The sequence below is a fragment of the Desmodus rotundus genome, chromosome 8, assembly GCF_022682495.2.
Source record: "Desmodus rotundus isolate HL8 chromosome 8, HLdesRot8A.1, whole genome shotgun sequence".
In the NCBI taxonomy this organism is placed as follows: Eukaryota; Metazoa; Chordata; class Mammalia; order Chiroptera; family Phyllostomidae; genus Desmodus; species Desmodus rotundus.
Genome location: NC_071394.1, coordinates 27,048,432 through 27,068,519, shown reverse-complemented (window position 1 = coordinate 27,068,519; position 20,088 = coordinate 27,048,432). Strand labels below are relative to the sequence as shown.

Below are 20,088 nucleotides of genomic sequence, written 5' to 3'. Positions count from 1 at the left end.
ACTGAGGTACAGTAATGTGGTGAAGTTGCCACTATGTGTAACCAATGAATTTGTATTTATTGAACACACATTATGTGCTAAGTCTGTGCCCTGCAAATATAATGATGAATAAGGCTTGGTCCCTGCCCTCAAGGAGTTCATAGTCCAGTGGGACAGATAGAGACTAGTGGTAAGTACAGTGGTTTTCAAAGAATGGTCTGTGGACCCTGGGCATCCCAGAGATCCTCCAGGGGGTCTAGAAGGTCAATGCTACTTTTAAAAATCATGCTAATGCTTTGTCTTTTTCACTGCACTGCCATCTGCACTGGGGACAGAGCTGCTAGCACCTGAGCACAAGTCAGGGCAGTGGCACCAAACCGACTGTGGTCATTGTGTTCTCCACTGCTGCGGACTCAGGGAAGAACTCCAGTTAAACCTCAGAATGTCTCTGATGAAACAACAAACTTATTTTGTTAAACCTTGAATCTCAAGGACACATCTTTTTAATATTCTGTGTGACAAAATGGGAAGTAGGCAGAAAGCATTTTACTGTGAAGTGAAATATGATTGTTATCTCTAGAAAAATACTTGTATGATTGAATTGCTAGCTTAAGTTATTCCACTTTTTCCTGGAATAAATTTTACTCCAAAAATTTATGGTTATTCAGACTTGGTTTTTTGGGCAGACTTTGCGTTGAAAGGAATGAAGTGGGCCTGTCACTTCAAGAAAAGCAACCGGCAGTATTTTTTGCCAGTGATTATCCCTGAGCTTTCAAATATAATTTACAGTACTTCACACTATTATATAGCTCTTGAATACCTGCTTGTGACAAAAAATATTTCCCCTTAAGGAGCATATTTAGACTTTTCTGATGAGCTCCATGAAGATATTGAAGAAATGGCTCTTTATTGTATAATGAAATATATGAATGTTTGGAAGATCCGCTTAACTCCACATGACCAATGCACAATGTCACAACACCATTCCAAATGGTTTCAGATTATGACTAACTTTTAAGAAACTATTTGTGAGCTATTGTTTGCTTCCCTCCCATTCCCTTCTGGTGCTTGCAGTGGGCATGTGACCTGGGGTGGGTGACTTAATAGCACCAAGCTAGTGCTTGGTCAATGATGGACACATGACCCAAGCTAGCCAACTGGAGTCCTTCCCTGGGACTTCTCTAAGGTTGGAGAGAAGAGTCCTTTTCCTTTCTGATTGCGAGGTCTGGGACGGTATAATCCCAGGCTACTCATGACCATGTTTCCTACTACATGGAAAAAGCATTAGCCAGCGGGGAAAACAAAATCAGCAGGCAGAGAGAAGCAGAGACTAGGGACAGGGAGAAAGGGAGAGTTGGAGGGAGAGAGATCATGTGACTCTTTCATCCAGCAGCACCCCTGTCCTTTCTTTCATCAGTTTGGTTACATAAGCCAGTAATTTATTCTTTTAAAATATAATTAGTCCAAGTTGGGTGTCCTGTTATTGCAAACAAACCAGTTTTGACTAATACAGCAAACTATTTTCTCCCCTAGGTTTTAAAAGAATGAATGATAGTTTAGCATTTTATTATTATAAGAAAATTACTAATAATCCCATTTCACACATGTGAGTTTTTAACTTTTATATATATACTTAAAGTCCTGTAGGTTGCTCTGAGAATTAGTTACAAATTTAAAATCCTTTCAAAGCCTGCTATATATTATTATGTTAATAATTTTAATACTGGAGTTGTTATAACTTCAAGGGTACCTATTTTTCTTATTCATTTGATTTATATATCTTACTCCAATACTTCACATTGCACTTATAGTAAAACCTGCTAATTTTATATTAAATATGTGTCATAAAGTATGATTTTATTCTTTTAGGAAAAATGTTCTAAAAGTAGACCAGCTAAAAAGAAAATTCCAAGGGATTATGCAGAGTGGGATAAGTATGTTTTATATTTCTTTATGTAAAATTTGTAGCTGAAAAATTCCCTATCATAAAATACTGTAATAACTTCTTAATTATTATGAAACTGAACATATCAAGAATACCAAGGTACTTGAGTAGAGTACTAAAAGTATATGGTCTAAGCACTCTTGATTTTGTTTTTTCATTAAATAAAAATCTTCTGCATCCTTTTGTTTATAAGAGCAACCCAAAATAACTAATATAATCCTTATACCCATCCAAAATAAGAAAAAAATTTTAAATTGAGAGAAATTTGTCACAAGCTTAATTACAGAGTTCTAAACAGTTTAAGTCTGATTAATATTTAAATGCTCACTAAATTACATGATTTCTAAGAAAGAATACAGGTAACTTCTAATACAAACCTACTGCGCATTTTTGGAATATGTGTATAAAGGCACAGCGATACAAATACAAGAATGTCAATAATAAATTTTATTTTTATTATATTGTACTTCTTTTCATTTTTGTTCTTTCTTTTAAGATTTGATGTGGAAAAGGAATGTTCAAAAATTGATGAAGATGGCAAAGAAAAAACTCTAATCAACAACAAGTCACATTTGTCTAAAATTGAGACACGATTAGATACAGCAGGTAATTGTGGAAAAATAAGAACAATTTAGTAGTTTTAGATTTTTTGAATAACAATAATAGCTATGAAACTAGAAGACATTCTCTTTAAGTGCTGTAGATTTTCATTAAATGTTTATGGACTTTTCCCGTGATGTTATCCACTTCAGATCTATCCTTTACTTAATTTTATATAACAGTTATACTACTTAAATTTAGTAAAACTTAAAAATACAAACCTATGTTTTACTGTAATTCATTTGTTTTTAATTCCTTTTTTCGAATCCTCTCTTTCCTTCAAACCCCTCCAATTTATTTTCTTTTTGCCTCAAAACAAAAATGATGGAGCAGTTTATTTGTTTCCACTTGAAGTCCATAGGTGTATAGCACCTTTAAAGGGAAACAAAACCAATTATAAAGTATCTAAACCCTCGAAAACTGTAAATGACTCAAAAAAGAAAGGAAACATTACTAAACTCAGGAAACCTTTTACTTTCTTTTAATTATTTTATAATTTTCTGTTTCTGCGAAAGCAAGCATTCTTGACTTTAAAATTTTTTAAATATTCTATTAAATTATATTTTTACTTAAAGCAGATAACATTTACTTCTAGGTCTAACTGAGAAGGAAAAGGATTTCCTTGCTACTCATGAAAAGGAAAAAGGAAATGAAGCTTTCAACTCAGGAGATTATGAAGAAGCTGTGAAATATTACACAAGGCAAGCAGAATGTTTGTTGCCTAAACTTGCTATTTTTTTTTAAAAAATGACTTTAAATTGAATTGCTGACACGATATACGTAAGTAAATAATCTATGTCAGAATCACTGAAGATACTATATGTGTGTTTTATCATAAATTCACTTGTGTTTGCCTTGTTTTCTTCAATACTTTTCTGAAAGCTCCTACCCATCCTCACTTTTGACATCTTATAAGGACAACAGTCATATTGGATTAGTGTCCACCTTCATGACCTCATTTTAACTTAATCACATCTTTAAAGACTATCTCCAAATACAGTTACATCATGAGGTACTGGGGTTAGGGTTGGGGAGGCACAATTCTGCTCATAACAGAGGCTATAACTGCTTTATTTACAACTTTAGCTGAGTTTCTCTGCCTTGTGTTTCCCACTGGTCTGCTTGTTGCCAATGAGTGTCTCTCTTACAGGAGCCTGTCAGTGCTCCCCACCGCAGTGGCCTACAATAACCGAGCTCAAGCAGAACTCAAACTGCAGAACTGGAACAGTGCTTTTCAGGACTGTGAAAAGGTCTTGGAGTTAGAACCTGGAAACGTAAAGGGTAAAAAATACTCACAGAATGCTTTTAAGTTTACAGCAGGATCCCTTAAAGGCTGTTTGTAGACACTCATCATGTTTACACTAAAAATATTTCAAATAAACTGAAATTTCTATATGGGAATCATTGCCTTCATAAAGTTACTTTTATATTTAGGTTTAACTTGGAATTTAAGTCCATAGTTATTTGCAATGAAGTAGCCAATAATCTTAGAAGATTCAATAAAATATGTATGTGTTTTTAGAGAAATATATCAAGCTTGCATTTAACTGTGGGCTTTTTTCTTTCAATTTTTTTTTATTTTGGAAAATACAGATAACGTAAAATGTACTATCTTAATTTTTTTTATTTATTGTTTTTTTAAGGGGGAAGGGAGGGAGAGAGAGAGAAAAAAGACATCAATTTGTTGTTCCACTTACTCATGCATTCATTGGTTGATTCTTGTATGTGCCCTGAATGGGGATCGAACCCACAGCCTTGGTGTATTGGGACAACGCTCTAACCAACTGAGCTACACAGCCAGGGCAAAACTTATCACCTTAATCCTTTTTAAGTACACAGTTTAGTGAGTGGTATTGTTGTGCAGTCATCACTACCATCCATCTCTAGAACTTTTTCACCTTGTAAAACTGAAACTCTATTTGTAATAACCAATAACTCTCTCTGCTTCCCTCCCCCATACTCCGAGCCACCATTCTACTTTCTTTCTCTGTGATTTCACTATACTAGCTATCTCACATAAGTGGGATCGTAGTGTTTATCTTTTTTCTAACTGGCTTATTGAACTGTGACTTTTCATCCAAAAAATATTTAGGTATAATTTAATACAGATTTTCTGATATTTAATAATAAAGTAAGAAGCCCTCACCAAAGCTCTAGCACCTTCTCCTAGCTGCTTTGTGGGCATTGCCACCTATCATATATCCCTAGACATTCTGAATTAAACATGTCCAAAATCGACTACCTATTTCCACCAAAACCTGCACTCCAATCCGATTTCCTGGCTCAGTGGCCGCACCACCTTGCCGTGGTCCAAGCCAAAGCATGCACGTCAGACTCCACTCTCCATTTCTGCCATCAAGAAGGAGTCCTTCCAAGAGGGAGTAGCATAAATGAAAATGGACTCATTCTCTTTCTTTAAACAATTTTGGACTCGAACAAATATAATCTTTCACATGTGATGTACCTTTTGTACCTACTAACATGGGCAGGCAGAAACCGTGGAGGTGCTGGTGGGAGAACCCTGGAACATCAGCCCCAACTGTCACTGGCATGCATTGTCCTTGTTTCATCAGTACCATCACCTTGTGCCTGTATTTTGTCTGTGTCACAGAGTAGGGGTGGGCTCCCAGCTTTAGGCAGGCGCCTGCTGAAGGTGTGACAATCTCGTGACGGGCCCACACCACCACTGTACCAGGCCCTGTGCCACGCACTTTACATGTGCTAACCCGTGATTTTTCACAATAGAGGTGCAGATAATATTATTAGTACCCTCATTTTTAAAAGGTGGGAACTGAAGCATAGAAAGATTAAGCAACTCACCCAAGTTCACACAGCTAGCAAATGGCAGAGCCAGGACTCAACACTGGACAACAGATTTCAGGGCCTATGTTCAACCACTCTGCTACACTTCTTCCACTAGAATGGCCTTGTGTTTTCATTCTAACTTGTCGGAGTAGTTTCTTAAGCACCAGAATCTTCAGTATTTAAAAAACAAATTTTACAGAGCTGTATCTAGTAGTGAGTATGGCCATAAAACATTAAGAAGTCTTATGTTTCTTTAAGTGAATAAGTAACTTCCTCTCTAAAACTTAACTTTTATTTAAAAGATAATTGTTTTAAATGCAATGTAGTATCGGATCCTATTCTAAAATAGAAAAAGGAAAAATTAGTGGAAAAATTGGTAAAATCCATATAAAGTTGATAGTTTAGTTAATAGTACTGTACCAATGTTAATTTCTCTGTTTTGGCAAATACACCATAGTTACGTAAGATGTCAGCATTAGGGAAAGCTGGGTGAACCTATATGAGAACTCTCCATATTGTCTTTGCAACTTTTCTGTAAATATAACATTATTTCAAAAATAGTTTAAAAAATAATTATTATATCATAAATATCTCTTTATGGACATTCCCTTCTGAAATCTGACTGATAATAGTAATGGCTAAACTTGTACTTAAAATATACTGTTACAGTTTTGGTAAAATATATGACAAAATGATTTGTCCTTTAGACTTCCATGGTTCATTTTAAGACTACCATCAAATTGGTCAAATTTATGTTTTAAAATAGCATATTAAAACATAGTTATAAATTTATTACTTTTCACACTTACCAAGCCAGATTGTTTTCAAAACAATGACTTATTACACAATGTTGTCTCATATATAATGGATAATGATGGGAGTGGAAAGGCTTTTTTTTTCAGGATTGAATAATTATTAAATTATACACTGAAACCTTTAAAAAAATCTGATGCAAATTCCCAAAGTACTCGATTTCAGAACCAGCCGACTTAATCCTCAGGATTCTCTCAGTTACCGGTGTGAAATACCTCCTCCTAGTCATTTTAGAGCTTGCTATAAAGACTTCACTACTAATCCCCTATTCTGAACCAGGTGCTGGTCAGTATGTACTAAATGTGAATAAATGATTTTCAAAGTTTTCATAAAGTGATGAAATATACTCGCGATGATTATAAGGATGCAAACATTATTGTTTACTGACAAGCCCCCCAATAGTTCAGCACAGCGTGGTGCCTCTGAAGGGTTGAAGCCTGGAGTCTCTCAGCCCTTGCAGGAACTGGCAGGGCCTGGGGCTGCCAAAGGGCCAGGTTGTTGGAGAGGGCAGGCTCTGTTTACCTCTGGATCATTTTCTACATGTGCAACAATATGGAAATGGTTGTGGCTGAGCTTTGCACAATTGCATCCTAAACTGTTCTGTGCTACTTACATTCTTCCACTTGAGAAATGTGGTAACCATAATGCCATGTGTTAAAAAAATACAACTTTTATTTTGGTAAATTTCCAGCTCTTCTGCGCCGTGCCACTACATATAAACATCAAAACAAGCTCCCGGAAGCAGTAGAAGATTTGCGTAAAGTACTGGATATTGAACCTGATAATGAGTTGGCCAAAGTAAGTACAGAAAGTGATTCCTCACCAAAGTCTATGCTGTTTCTGTATTTATGTTAAAGTGATATCAATTTTGTTGGATACATGATGTTGAAGATTAGGTTACAGCTTTAAAAAGTGGGTACATCCCAGACACCCCAGGGTGTTAACACCTTTCTGAAGTGGAAGAAAGCAAGCTCTTAAATTGTTCAAAACTGTAAACCTACTTCTGAAGAATAAATACTTATTTTTTTTCTTTCCTGCAGTGTTGTAGGCCATGATTTTCTTTGAACTAATTTCAACTTATTATGCAGAGCAGTGTATACATTCCCTGGGTGGGACTAGGCATGAACGTGATGGCCATAAAAGAGTGCTTCTCTCTGATATTAACGTGGTAATCATGTATCACTGAGAGAAGACTGACTTGGATATGCACTCGGGGAGACCTGCGGTAAGGCCTAAAGAGTAGAGATATGTGTTGAGAACTAGAGGCTCTGAGATTTTACCCTACTTGCAAATTAACAAGGTGGCCTAAAAGAATATATAAAGACCCCTGGGTCAGGCACAAAGGACTTTGTTACAGCATAGCAAGCTGATGGGCTTCAAGTTCATGTCAGTTCCCCTGGCTCCCATGTCTCATGGGGGTGGCACAGAATGACCCAGAGAGATGCTGCACTCTCAGTGGATTTGTGTCACAGCTGAGGAATCTCAAATTACAAAACCCCATCTTTCATGGACTACAAGCAAACCTGCCCAACCAATATAAGAGGGAAGTATTATCTTTATTTCCCCAGAGAGCAAACAAACCTGCTCTTTCCTCTGAAGCGAAATATTCTATTTCCCACAGTTGTTCTCAGTAAAAGCATCCTTAAAAAGATGATCTAGAACAAAGGTTGTTTAGTTCCTCTGTTCACAACATATTCAGAAATGAGAAACCCATGGAGAACTGTCTTCCAACAATGTTTCATTGCTTCCATGTATACCTGTTGGGTGATCTATCTCTGAATGGCAGCTGAAGTCCCTGTTGGGTCAGCTGCACTTGTCAAGTCAGCCTGCAGTGGATTAGATTTAGGGCCCAGTTTAGGAACACATCTTTTCCCCATAGTATTTTCTTTTTATAATGGTATGTTTTATATAAAAAGGTCTGTCCATAAAGTACCCAGTCATATACTATGAAAATTAGAGACATTTATTCAAGAAGATACAAGAAATGTTGTACATAGGACAATGTTGCCTCAGTCCCCTTCAAAGTAGTCACCTTGGGACCTCACAGATTTCTCCCAGTGTCTCTTCCACTGTTCAGAACACTCTGCAAAATCCTTTGTTGGAATTGCCATCAGCGGCCCCATCATATTTTCCTGAATTTCAATGATGGTCTGAAATCTCTTCCCTTTCAAAGGTGATTTTAGTTTGGGGAAAAGCCAGAAGTCACAGGGCACCAAATCTGGGTTGTAGTGGGGCTGAGTCATCTGGGTGATTTGATGTTTCGACAAAAAACTCTGCATAAGACGTGATACATGAGCAGGCGTGTTGTGATGAAGCTGCCTGTCACCAGTTGCCCATAGCTGTGGCCTTCTGAATCATCCAAATAGTTTCCGAGGAAGAGTGTTCAAGCTTCATGCAAAATTTGATCCAGATTCATTGCTGTACTTGCTCATTCATTTTGAATGTGATGGCCCCACAGTACACATGCTCACTCAACAGTGTCTACAACCCCCACTGACTAGTACAGTGAAGTCATCATTGTTCACACATGCACATTCCAGTCCACTCTCCTTGGTTCCCAGGTTACATCAATGTTACACAAACTGTTCTCATTATATTAACAATGGCTGGACTTTTTCCAGACAGACTTTGTATGTATGATCATCAGAATACCAATAGGGTTATGTAAGTGGCAGGATTTCAAATAATTTTTTCTCTTTTTCGTACTTGTTACACTTTAAGTTTTTAAATCATAATCAAACAAAGCAACAAAGTTGTTTGAAAAAGAAAATCAACAGACCACTATAAAGAGCCTTATTTTAGTTATCATTATTCACTTTTTAATAGCTTTATAGTCTTAGCTGAAAGAATAGTCATATTTTTTCTTAAAGGAAAACATCTTATTTAATATGGTGATTCTGTTGCAGAAAACCTTGTCAGAGGTCGAAAGAGATTTGAAAAATTCTGCACCTGCATCTAAGACTCAAACCAAGGGGAAAAGGATGGTTATTCAGGAAGTAGAAAACTCGGAAGATGAAAATGGAAAGGACAGTGAAAGAAAACATGAAGATGGCAGTGGAGATAAGAGTAAAACATTTATTATTTTTTGGTTATGTAAAATATTACCTTTTTATAGGATGAGTTAGTCTATCAAACTTTATAGCTTTACCTCGTAAATCCACAAGAAAGTTTTTCCTTAATATTTTTCTTAATATAGTTCATGTTTTTCTTTTTCCTTTTTTTATTGGCATATAACATTATATTGGTTTAAGGTGTATAACATCATGATTTGATATTTGCATATATGGCAAAATGATCACTGCAATATGTGTAGTTAACACAGCTCATCTGTTTCTTAATACAATCTCCTAAACCCATTTTTCTTAACCTGACACCTTTTTCTAATGCTCAACTTAATTCCTCATTATCATCTTTAAATGCAAATACCCGTGTCTCTGTGATACCAAGCATTTGCAAGTTAACCTTAAATCTCTCTTAGCTGACTGTTTTGTCTATGAACTATTGGTTGCAAACAAATGTGTTGGCTTCAAAGAGGTGTACTTTGCCTAAAATGAATGCATTGTTAAAAAATTGCTATGCATGTCTCTCAAAACATTTCATTAATGCAATTACACTTTTGATACAATTTTTTAAAAGGTTCTAGATTAGATAAAGTTTAATCTTTACAATAGAAAACAATGAAGGTTACATCAGCTTTCACGGGAAAGATCTGCCTACTCATTTGACTGTGGCGGGGGAGGGGGAGGATTTTTTCTCCATTCTTGAAAGCCCAAGAGCAACCAAGGGGAAATATCAAATATTAATTTTGAAAATCATTCACAGGTAAAGTCAACTTTAAGTAATTTGACAGAATATTTTAATTTAGAAAGAGAAATAGGAAATGTTCAATTCATTCCATTTAAATTAAAAATAAAGAACAAGAAATAAAAGTTTTAAGTTTTTAATGACAGAAAATATAGTGTAAAATATATGACGCAAGTCAAAATATGATCAGTTAAGGTAGAATAAAGACAAAGGGACAGAATAGGAGGGAGAGAGATAGAGGAGGACACAGAGAATAAGAACACAAGAGAGAGATGAGAAAGGAAAAGCATCAAAAGGATAAAAAAAGGGAGAAATTAAGATAAAAAGTTTTTCAACCAGATTTTAAGTTCTGGCAGCTAATGTTCTTAGGGTTTATATTTAGCTTAAGATAATTAGCCAAGTGCCTTACAATTAAAGAACACTATCAAAAATCTTAACTGGAACAAGGTGTAGTATTACAGGTTTATGTGTGTGAACATGTTTTTATTTTTCTTGGGTATATATGTAGGAGTGGAATGCCAGGTTATATTGTAACTCTATGTTAACTTCTTGAGGAACTGCCAGACAGTTTTCCAGAGTAGCTACAGCATTTTATATTCCCACCAGCGATATCTGAGGATTCCGATTTCTCCACATTCTTGCAAACGGTTTGCCTTTTGATTACATCCTAGTGGGTAAAAGGTAGTAACTCCTTATGGTTTTGATTTCCATTTCTCTTACTGTGTTGACCATCTCTTTATGTGTTTATTAGCCATTTGTATATTTTTTTGGAGAAATGTTTATTCAAGTCCTTTGCCCATTTTACAATTAAATTATTTGCCTTTTTATTGTTGCATTGTAAGTGTTCTTTACATATTCTGGATATTAGACCCTTATCAAATATACAATTTACATGTAATTTCTTCCAGATGTGGGTTATCTTTTTTACTTTCTTGATTATATCCTTTGATGCACAAAAGTTTTAAATTCTGCCAAAGTCAAATTTATCTATTTTTCTTTTGTACTTGAGCCTTTGTGTCATACATAAAATGCACTGTCAAATCTAAAGTCATGCAGATTTCCCTCTATGTTTTTTCTGAGAGTTTCATGACTTAGCTAATATTTAGACCATTGATTTATTTTGATTAATCGTGGTAGGAGTCCTACTTAGTTGCTTGTTTGCTTGCTTGTTTGTTTGTTCTAGCATGTGGAAATCCAGTTGTCCCAACGTCATTTGTTAAAGAGACTATTCTTTCCTTATTGAATGGACTTGACACCTTCGTCATAAATCAATGAGCCAGCCCTGGCTGGGTAGCTCAGTTGGTTAGAGTGTCGTTCTGATGTGCCAAGGTTGGGGGTTCGATCCCCAGTCAGGGCACATAGGAGAATCAACCAATGAATGCATAGATAAGTGCAGCAACAAATCAGTATTTCTCTTTTTCTCTCCCTTCCCCACTCTAAAATCAATATAAAAATTAAAAAAAAAATCAATGGGCCAGCTCTGGCCTGGTGGCTCTAGAACATCATCCCTTAAAATAAAACGGTGGCAGATCCCATCCCTGGTGAGAGCACATGCGTAGGTTGCAGATCCCTGTTTGGGATGCACACGGAAGCCTACCAATCGATGTTCCTCTTTCACGTGGATATTTCTCTTTCGCTCTCTCTTCCTTCCTTTCTCTTTAAAATCAATAAACATATCCTTGGGTGAGGATGAAAAAAATCAATTGGCCATAAATGTATGAATTTATTACTGGACCCTTCAATTCTATTCTATTGGTCTACATAGCTATCCCAATGCTGGTACCACTCTGTTTTGATTACTGTAGTTTTTAGTAAGTTTTGAAATCAGAAGCGTGATTCCTTTGATTTTTTTCTTCTTTTTCAAGATTGTGTGGGTATTTTGGAATTCCAGATGAATTTGAAGATCAGTTTTTCTATTTCTGCAAAAGGTCTATGGAATTTTGATAGGGATTATATTGAATCTGTAGATCACTTTGGGTAGTATTGATATCTTAACAACATAGAGTCTTCCTATCTATGACCAACAAGTATCTTTCCACTTATTTAATTTCTTTTGGCAATGTTTTATACTTTTCCGTGTACAAGTCCTTCACCTTCTTGTTAAATTTATTCCTGAGTATTTATTCCTTTGGATGCTATTGTAAATGGAATTATTATTCTAATTTCTTTTTGGATCATTCATTAACAGTGCGTAGAAATCACTGATTTTTGTATGTTGGCCTTGTACCTTGTAACATTGCTGAATTTGCTTATTAGCTCTATTAGTATGTGTGTGTGTATGTATTCTTTGGGAATGCATATATACATATTTAATATATAACAATAATAAATTATAATTATATTTTATATACTATATAATTACAATTAAATCTATAAGTATATAATTATAAATTATACTTTGTAATAGATATATTACATGTATATGTAACATATGTATAATTATGTTAAATTATATATTATATATAATCATGTTAAATTGTATTATATATAACATATATGTAATCCTAAAGAATCTATCTATAGTTATATCATCTATGAAGAGAGATAATTTTATTTCTTCCTGTCCCATATGGATGCCTTTTCTTTCTTTTTCTTGCCAGGTTATTGATCAGGTAAAACTGCCACCATAACGTTGAGTAGCTGTGGTTCAGGGGAAAGCTCTCAGGACTGAGCCACTGAGTATAATGTTAGCAGTGAGTTTTTCATAAATGTACTTCATGTTGAGAGATTTCACTTCTGTTCCTAGTTTTTTGAGTGATTTTATCATAGAACGGTGTTGGATTTTGTCAAATGCCTTTTCAGTTCAATATGATCACGTGATTCCCCCCCTTGTTCTATTAATGTGGTCTGTTGCACAGATTTTCTGCCGTTGAACCACTCTTCCATTCCTGAGATAAATTCCACTTGGTCATGGTGTGTAACCCTTTTATATGCTACTAGATTTGGTTTGCTTGCGTTTTGTTGAGGACTTTTGCACCCACCAACTACCCAAACTACCCTTCAAGGCTACTGAAGTCGTCGTGGTCTTTAGATCTAATGGTTCTCTTCGGTCCCTGTGCAAATGACACTGGTGGCTATTATTTCCTTTGGCATTTGTTACTGCTGACACCTTTCTCCCTAAATACTCTTTCTGCTTGGTTTCTGAGGCAGTGTGCCCTCCTGGTTTTTCTCTCATTTCTAGGTTCTCCTCCATATCTATTGGAGATCATTCCTGTGATCGTCCTTTAAGAATTAGTATTTCTCAGGGATCCTTTGGAAGCTATGAGCGACCCAATCCACGTCCAAACTTCAGGGATTCTTTATATGCCGGCATCTCCCATGTCAGTGTCTCTAGATAAGGCCACTCCTCTGATCTACATTTGGAGCCACCTCCTGAACAACTTCTCTGGAATGCCCTACAGGTAGCGCAATACCTAACATGACTCACAGGACTTTCGTGTTGTGGCCTCTGCTTACCTTTACAGAGACTGGCAAAGGTGTTCAGGGACATTTCCACCTTAAGGAAAGAGGTATGGCTATGCATTCAGTTCATTTCATTTGAATCCCAGTTTTGCTGGGGTTTCTAGCTCTCTGTGCTGGAGGAAATTCCTTAGCTACTTTCTTGTGTCTCTGTTGCCTCATTTGTAAAGTGGGGATGAAGTACTACTTGGTATGAAGGTTACGATAATGTATGTGAAGGTCTTGACCTACATGAAGTTCTAGGTAAACTGTAGCTATTTAGTAATAGCATCGCTCAAACATGAGAGGATGACATACAAGGGGATGCACAGTAATATTAAGTTGTCCATTGTTTCTGCTGACGTTGACTTATGCTTCCATCCACTTCTGTTCTGGGGGGGGACTTGAGTAGCAGATGCCAGATGAAGACTGAAGCCTTGCTCTAACAATCCTACTGGATTCAATCTGGGTATTCATTACTATTATAAAATCTTTTATTGCTTTAATATTTAACCTCCTTTTGGTTAGTGATTCGAAAGTGAACATTATTCCACTGTAGAGAAAACTATATTTATTAGTGTGTTTTTTACAATCGGTGCTGGCTTTAAGGTGGCCATCCACTGATTTTTATTTAAACACTTGTGGTTTTCCATGCCCTCTGTCTTTATGCTTCAAATCATGGCTTCACCATTCATGAAACATAATGGAAAATATATCCAAATATATCCATTAAAACTCAGATCAGAACTTGTTAAAAGGAAAAGCTTGGAAGTCTCGGTATTTAAGTGCATTTTTAACAGTGGTTTGAAGTTGCTTCAAAACAACAAACAAACCCATAATTCATCCAAGAAAATGTGAAGATCTAGTTGGCTTTAATTAAGCAATTCTTCAGCTGGGCAGCATCCCATCTAGCAACTAGAAGGATGCTCCTAGGAGTTGTACAAAATGGAAGGTTTTTACAGGAAGCTGGGTGGGGCAAGGGAGCTCTTGGTGAAAGAAAAGAAAGGGTTATTTGGGGGCCAGGACATATTTTCTTCGTGGGGAAGGAAAATTGGGGAGAGTTTTTGTGCAGATTGACTCTTCTTTGTAGAGGAGGGGATGAGAGGACCCACTGACAGGTCACCATAGTGGTGCTTGACAACAACCGTTCCAACCCGATTGATCAAGATTACGGTCCCCGGCGAGTTTGAAGCTGCATTGGATCAGGTATTAAATCTAGGTTTGGTGAGCTTTTAGCACAAGTGACATTGGGCCTGTGGTGTTTTTTTTGTTTTCTTTCACAAAATGATAAACTGGCTTGTATGAAATATTGATAAGACACCCATCAATGAAATATTTATGCATCATTTTATATTGAAAAACAGTGGGCTCAATAATCAATTAAGGCTATGATTAATACCTGAAAGTCTGAATAAGGCCTTGTAATGGAAAACTTAGTCTTCTAAAGGCTCTTTTAAAATTAGGTGCTTATTTTATGACTTCTTTGCTAAGTTCACTTTAAAATGACTTAAAGTCTCTTGAACTTTATTTTTCTGTCAAGAGATCTTTTTCTCCTAGTCCTTTAACGTAAGGAAAGGGTACCTTAATCTTGGGTGCGACTTTTTTTTGTATTCAGGTTTTAGTAACTTCATTCATTCCTTCGTAAATTGTAAATGGAAGAAAAGCACGTACTTTGTACGACCTGCCTTTGCCTTTTGGCTGCGATGAAGGAATGATTTTGAGATGCTGGCTATCAAGTCCCAAGCCCTTCAGTGTTTAAAGGGTTAAACACGGGGTTGGCTTCCGTCCACCGCCCGGGAAGCCCCAGGGGACCGGCGCACGCGGACCCGGGGCACACGTTCGGGGCGGACCGGCCCCGACGGCGCGCGAGCCGCGGAACTCGGACGGGGAGGGCGGGCCCGCGCGGCTGCCCCGCGACCCGCCCAGCGGGCGCCGGCGCCGCGCCTCCGCGCCGGGCACCCCCGCGGCCGCCGCGGTAGTTCCTCCTGATGATGCAAACACTCACTTCCCGCATCCACTTCCCACAGAGGCCGCGGAGCCGGCGGGAGCCGCGCGCGCCGCGGAGCTGCGCGCCATGGGCAACATCCAGAAGAAGCTGACGGGCAAACGCGAGGCCGGCCAGCGGCCGGAGAAGGGCGCGCCGCGGAGGGGCCGCTCGCCAGCGGCCGGCGCGGACCATCGGGGCGGCCCGCGGGCCCCGGCGACCGCGGCCGGCGCCAACGGGCACCCGGGCAGCAGCAGGGGCGCCCGAGACCCGGTGGCGGCCGGCGCGTCCCCTGCGCCTGGCGCGCCGCCGCCCGCCCCCGCCGCCCCGGTCGGCCCGTCGGGCCCGAAGAGTCGGGGCAACGAGCTGTTCAAAGTCGGGCAGTTCGCCGAGGCGGCGCTCGAGTACTCGGCGGCGATAGCGCAGCTGGAGCCAGCAGGTAGGCGAGCTGCGCCCCGCGGGCTCCCCGGAACCTCCCGCTGAACGTGGCGGGACCCGCAGGAATGTACGCCGTGTCTGTACATTCCTTCCCGGCGGCGCGGGACTGGACCTGCAGGCTCAGTCTGTATCTTGGAATGCGGACTGTGAGGCTCGCTCGCCCGTCATCGGTCGCCCCCCGTGGCCGCTGCGGACGCTCGCTGCTCCTCGGAGCGCTCGCTGCGTTCACGGCGGCCCGTAGGACTGCAGTGCCTGCCGTTGGAGCCCGCAGTCTTGGGATTCTGGGGAGCCTCATTTCGCTAATGGATTTTAACTGTGTTTAATTGAATGTGCTTTTAGGAAGTGGAAGTGCAGATGATCTAAGTATCTTATATTCAAATAGAGCAGCATGTTACCTAAAGGAAGGAAACTGCAGTGGCTGCATTCAAGATTGTAACAGGTAAAGTGCTGGTGTTCAGGTTTGTCGAGATGGTTACCATTTCAAGGTGGTGAATGCAGTATTTACTGCTTTTCCAAGTTTTCTGCATGATTCTAATTTCTTAAGTTTTAAGGTATGTTAAGTGATTAATGCATACAACTCAAATTCTTCTCTTGCATATATCTGAACAGTTATAGCAGATTGTGCAAATATTTTTCATTTCCACTGTTACCACCTTAATTCATGCTCATTTTATGTCAGTCCTGGACCACTGGAGAAGACATCTCACTACTCTCTCTGCCTCCTCCAATCCACTGTGGCATCAGAAAAACTTCCTGAAGCCCTGTTTGGTGCAGACTGTTTCAAACAGGTGTTCACTAGCTCAGAATGGTCTTCCAGATAGTCACAAACTCCTCTGTCGCCATATTGCCCCCGAAACAAGCTTTCTGCTCCTGTTTGGTCCACTGTCTGTAATGTGCTCTGCACACCTTTGCTTCTGAAATCTGTCAACATAAGAAACGTCCAAACCTGTAAGAATGTTTATGGTTTTTTGAGCCAAACTGACGACAATTGCCGGGAAGCAAAATCTCAAGGGATTGAGAAAATGCTCCGGAAAATGGCAATTTTACCACTAATTTTATACATCAGAATCAAAGGGGAAGACGTAAGGTGGTTACATGAAATCCATTGATGATAGATTAGGGAGAAAGCGAAGCAGGGACATCTCTGGGATTGGATAAAAACTAAAAAGAATAAACAAACTTCTTTTACACAGGCAGGTGTGGGATACTTAAGAGTTCACAATTAACACAATCATAACAACATGAGGGGATTTGTGGTCTCTGCTCTGTTGGGAGATTGTGCCCTGATAGGTCTGGAAAAAGAAGGATTACTCTGACATTATGGAGGTGTGTTACTGTAGATGCAAAAAGCCAATAGACAGGCTCAGTTAAGGTGAAGATCCACCTTTGTGAGGGAAAAATGCCACTAGGAAAACTACCCCACACTGGCACTGCTTTTACTTACAAAGTTTTAATTTCACACCATCCTTTGTGGTTACTTTAGGTCTCTGAGTTTGTCAGTTAGTAGGTAGCCCCACCTTCGTCCACAAATTCCTGCTCAGCAGCCCCCTGCTCTCTGCCTGCCCGGTTGCCTTCAGCCTCCCTGCTCATCTTCATGTCTGTACTACCTGCACTGTCACTCTCACACGTGGGTTCTTGTGTCATTCACTGCATGGGATTGTAAGCTCTGTGAGGTCAGGGACCATGTTTTCCACAGCTCTGCAACCCTCAAGCACAGCCGTCCCCCATGGTGCTCTGCCAGTTACCTGCTGAGATAGGGGAACATATTTACATGAATAAAAAGTGGTTTTTTTACAATGAAGTAATAAGCCTTTCTCAGGAGTCCTTTGGAAAGGAGCTACTACTATTAGTGAATCTAAAAAATAAATCGATTCAGTTGGCTGGGCATCGTCAGGCAAAGTGAAAGGATGTCAGTTGATTCCAGTCAGGGCACATGCCTGGGCTGCGGGCCTCGCTTCCCCTGTTGTGGTGCGTGGGAGAGGCAACCAGTCCATTTTCTTCCCCTCTCTTTCTCCATCCCTTCCCCTCTCTCCAAAAAAATAAATTAAAAAAAAAGTTGTATGTCCTGGTTTGCCCTTAACAGTCCTGGCTTACTCCTTTTGTCTGGTATAATTATTAATATCACCCCCTTCACTCTCAGAAGCCCTAGCCTGGACACTAACTTATATGGACACCCCGACAATAAGGTGAACGATTTTTTTCATTGGTAGTAGCAATTTCAGACTCATTAGTTTCTGCATCTACAGTTTTAAAGAAGGGCTTGAGGTACTCTGATTTTTGCCAAATTTGCATATTCAAATTTTAAATAAATAATATTTATATTCACTCTGGCCTGACTTTAGACCCCATCCATTATTGTAGTAGCTCACACTAGCTAATTATTGTTACATTTTCAGGATTTTGTGAGCTGGTCGAATGAAGTCAGGTGGGTAGCTTGAAGTCCGCCATGGTTGGAGTACTAATACCATGAAAATTGGCAAATGCAATAAATCTGGGCTTCTTTTTTTCCCGGGAGAGCTGGATGTTAAACATTTTCCACTACCCATAACTAACCAAAAAGACTATGTTAATTTGCAGAGTATCAGGCACATTGGGATTTGCAGCCAAGAACCTGTGAGAGGGCTAAAACAACAACAAAAAAATTCCTTTTACCTTCTAAGTTCTTCTACCTGGGCTAATAATCAAATTAACAGAGGCAGATAATAGGAGCAAATCAAATTTTAATACATGTGCATGGGGGATTCACACAGCATGAAAATTCCAAAGACAGTGAGGTAACATTGGGTGTATATGTCATTTTGGACAAAGAAATGGGGGGAGTGGAACACACATGGCAGGTAAATATTTGCTAGGCAACCCGGAAACAGGCAGACACGGGGTGGGGGGGATCTAGTAAACAGCCCCCCGCTTGAGGCCTTCCTATCTATCTCACATAGTCGAAATTAGGCTAAGGTGAGTTGTTAAGATATTTTTCTCCAGAGCAGGTTTTTCTATCTGAATCTCTTGAGCAGGAAAGAGGGGAGGGTCAAAGGTTTTTTTCTGATGCTTTTGTTTCTTAATAACCAGCTTAACATCAATATCGCAAAAGGCACAATTTTGGGGGTGGCAAAACTTTGTCTTCCTTCAAAACTTTCACCTTAGGTGTCTGTTGCTAATACATTACCCTTCAGACTTGCCTTAGGTATTCCTACGTTGAGTGAATTTAGGACTCTTGATTTAAAACTTGGGACCCTTACAGACAGGGCTAAAACAGTGGACTCACTTTGTCCTTAAGTGAGATTGTTTAAGGGGGCAGGCACTTGCTGTTGGAATTTGTGTTTCCTCGTAGACCCGGGGGAGGTCAGAGATGGGATGCTAGCCATGGTGTCCGGGAGGCTAGAGTGGAGGTTTGTATGGAGGGAGAGATGGCGCCCTGGGGCAGGAGGTGGGTGGTGCTGAGGAAGGGCCTCCTAGGAATCCCGCTGTGTTGGTCAGCACTGACCTGGAGGTCTCTGTGGACAGAGACCCGCTTCCTAAGATGTTTTCTTTGGTACCTGGCATGCGAGTACCAGCACAAGGGGCGCGCAGTGATTTTACTCCGGAGCATTGACTCTCAGACTCGTCGTAACGCCAGAGAACCCATGATTTGCCATTGCAAACATGTTGAAAAATGGATGCATTTAAATTTGTATGATCTAGGAATCATTTACTAGCGGAAATATAAGTACTTTCACTTTAGAAAGATTGCATGCATTTTAAAGGAAGCCTGTTTTTCAGTTAATTATGTTTGGCCCTTGGAGAGTTGCTGTGTGTTCCATGAGGCAAGTGGTCGCAGGAGTCAAACAGAAGAAGAAAAACTCATGGGGACAGAATTCAAGTAAAGGGGAGAGGGAAACCTATGAATTAACTTTCATGGATTTACCTATAAAAATAACTTGGCGTGCAATTGGGGTAAAAGTACCCGGTTTTAAATGTCCAGACTCCCAGGCCTACTCCTAAGCGCTTCCTCAGAGGTGTCTCTGGGGGGCATCTCTAGAGAATTGCTGTGGGGAGGGTTGGAGGGGCTCCGGCCCTGCCCCTCTCTCCCCACCACAGCACCTCCGTGTTCCTCTTTTAGGCTTCCAGGGAACCCGTGAAACAGGGTTATGAGGCCTAAGCAAAAGTTTAAGACTTTCGTTCTAGAAATTACTTCTATTCCCGTAATTGTTTTTCAGTTTTGTTTTTTTCAAAAAAAACCTTCACTTTCCCCATCAATCAGGGAAACTTTTGGGGTTATTTAAAGAACACCAAAAATCTTTCAGTG

General features: G+C 39.4%; 1 protein-coding gene across 1 annotated transcript in view; it reads left to right on the top strand.

Moving 5' to 3' along the window:
• The window catches only part of SPAG1 (sperm associated antigen 1), a 48,025-nt gene that overhangs the window by 9,114 nt on the left and 18,823 nt on the right, over positions 1-20,088 (top strand). Inside the window, exons 5-12 of the mRNA XM_053930005.1 lie at positions 1,849-1,913; positions 2,421-2,530; positions 3,120-3,225; positions 3,675-3,805; positions 6,834-6,940; positions 9,049-9,208; positions 15,412-15,807; positions 16,146-16,245. Coding sequence (XP_053785980.1) covers positions 1,849-1,913; positions 2,421-2,530; positions 3,120-3,225; positions 3,675-3,805; positions 6,834-6,940; positions 9,049-9,208; positions 15,412-15,807; positions 16,146-16,245 — 1,175 coding nt within the window. The remainder of the gene's footprint in view (positions 1-1,848; positions 1,914-2,420; positions 2,531-3,119; positions 3,226-3,674; positions 3,806-6,833; positions 6,941-9,048; positions 9,209-15,411; positions 15,808-16,145; positions 16,246-20,088) is intronic.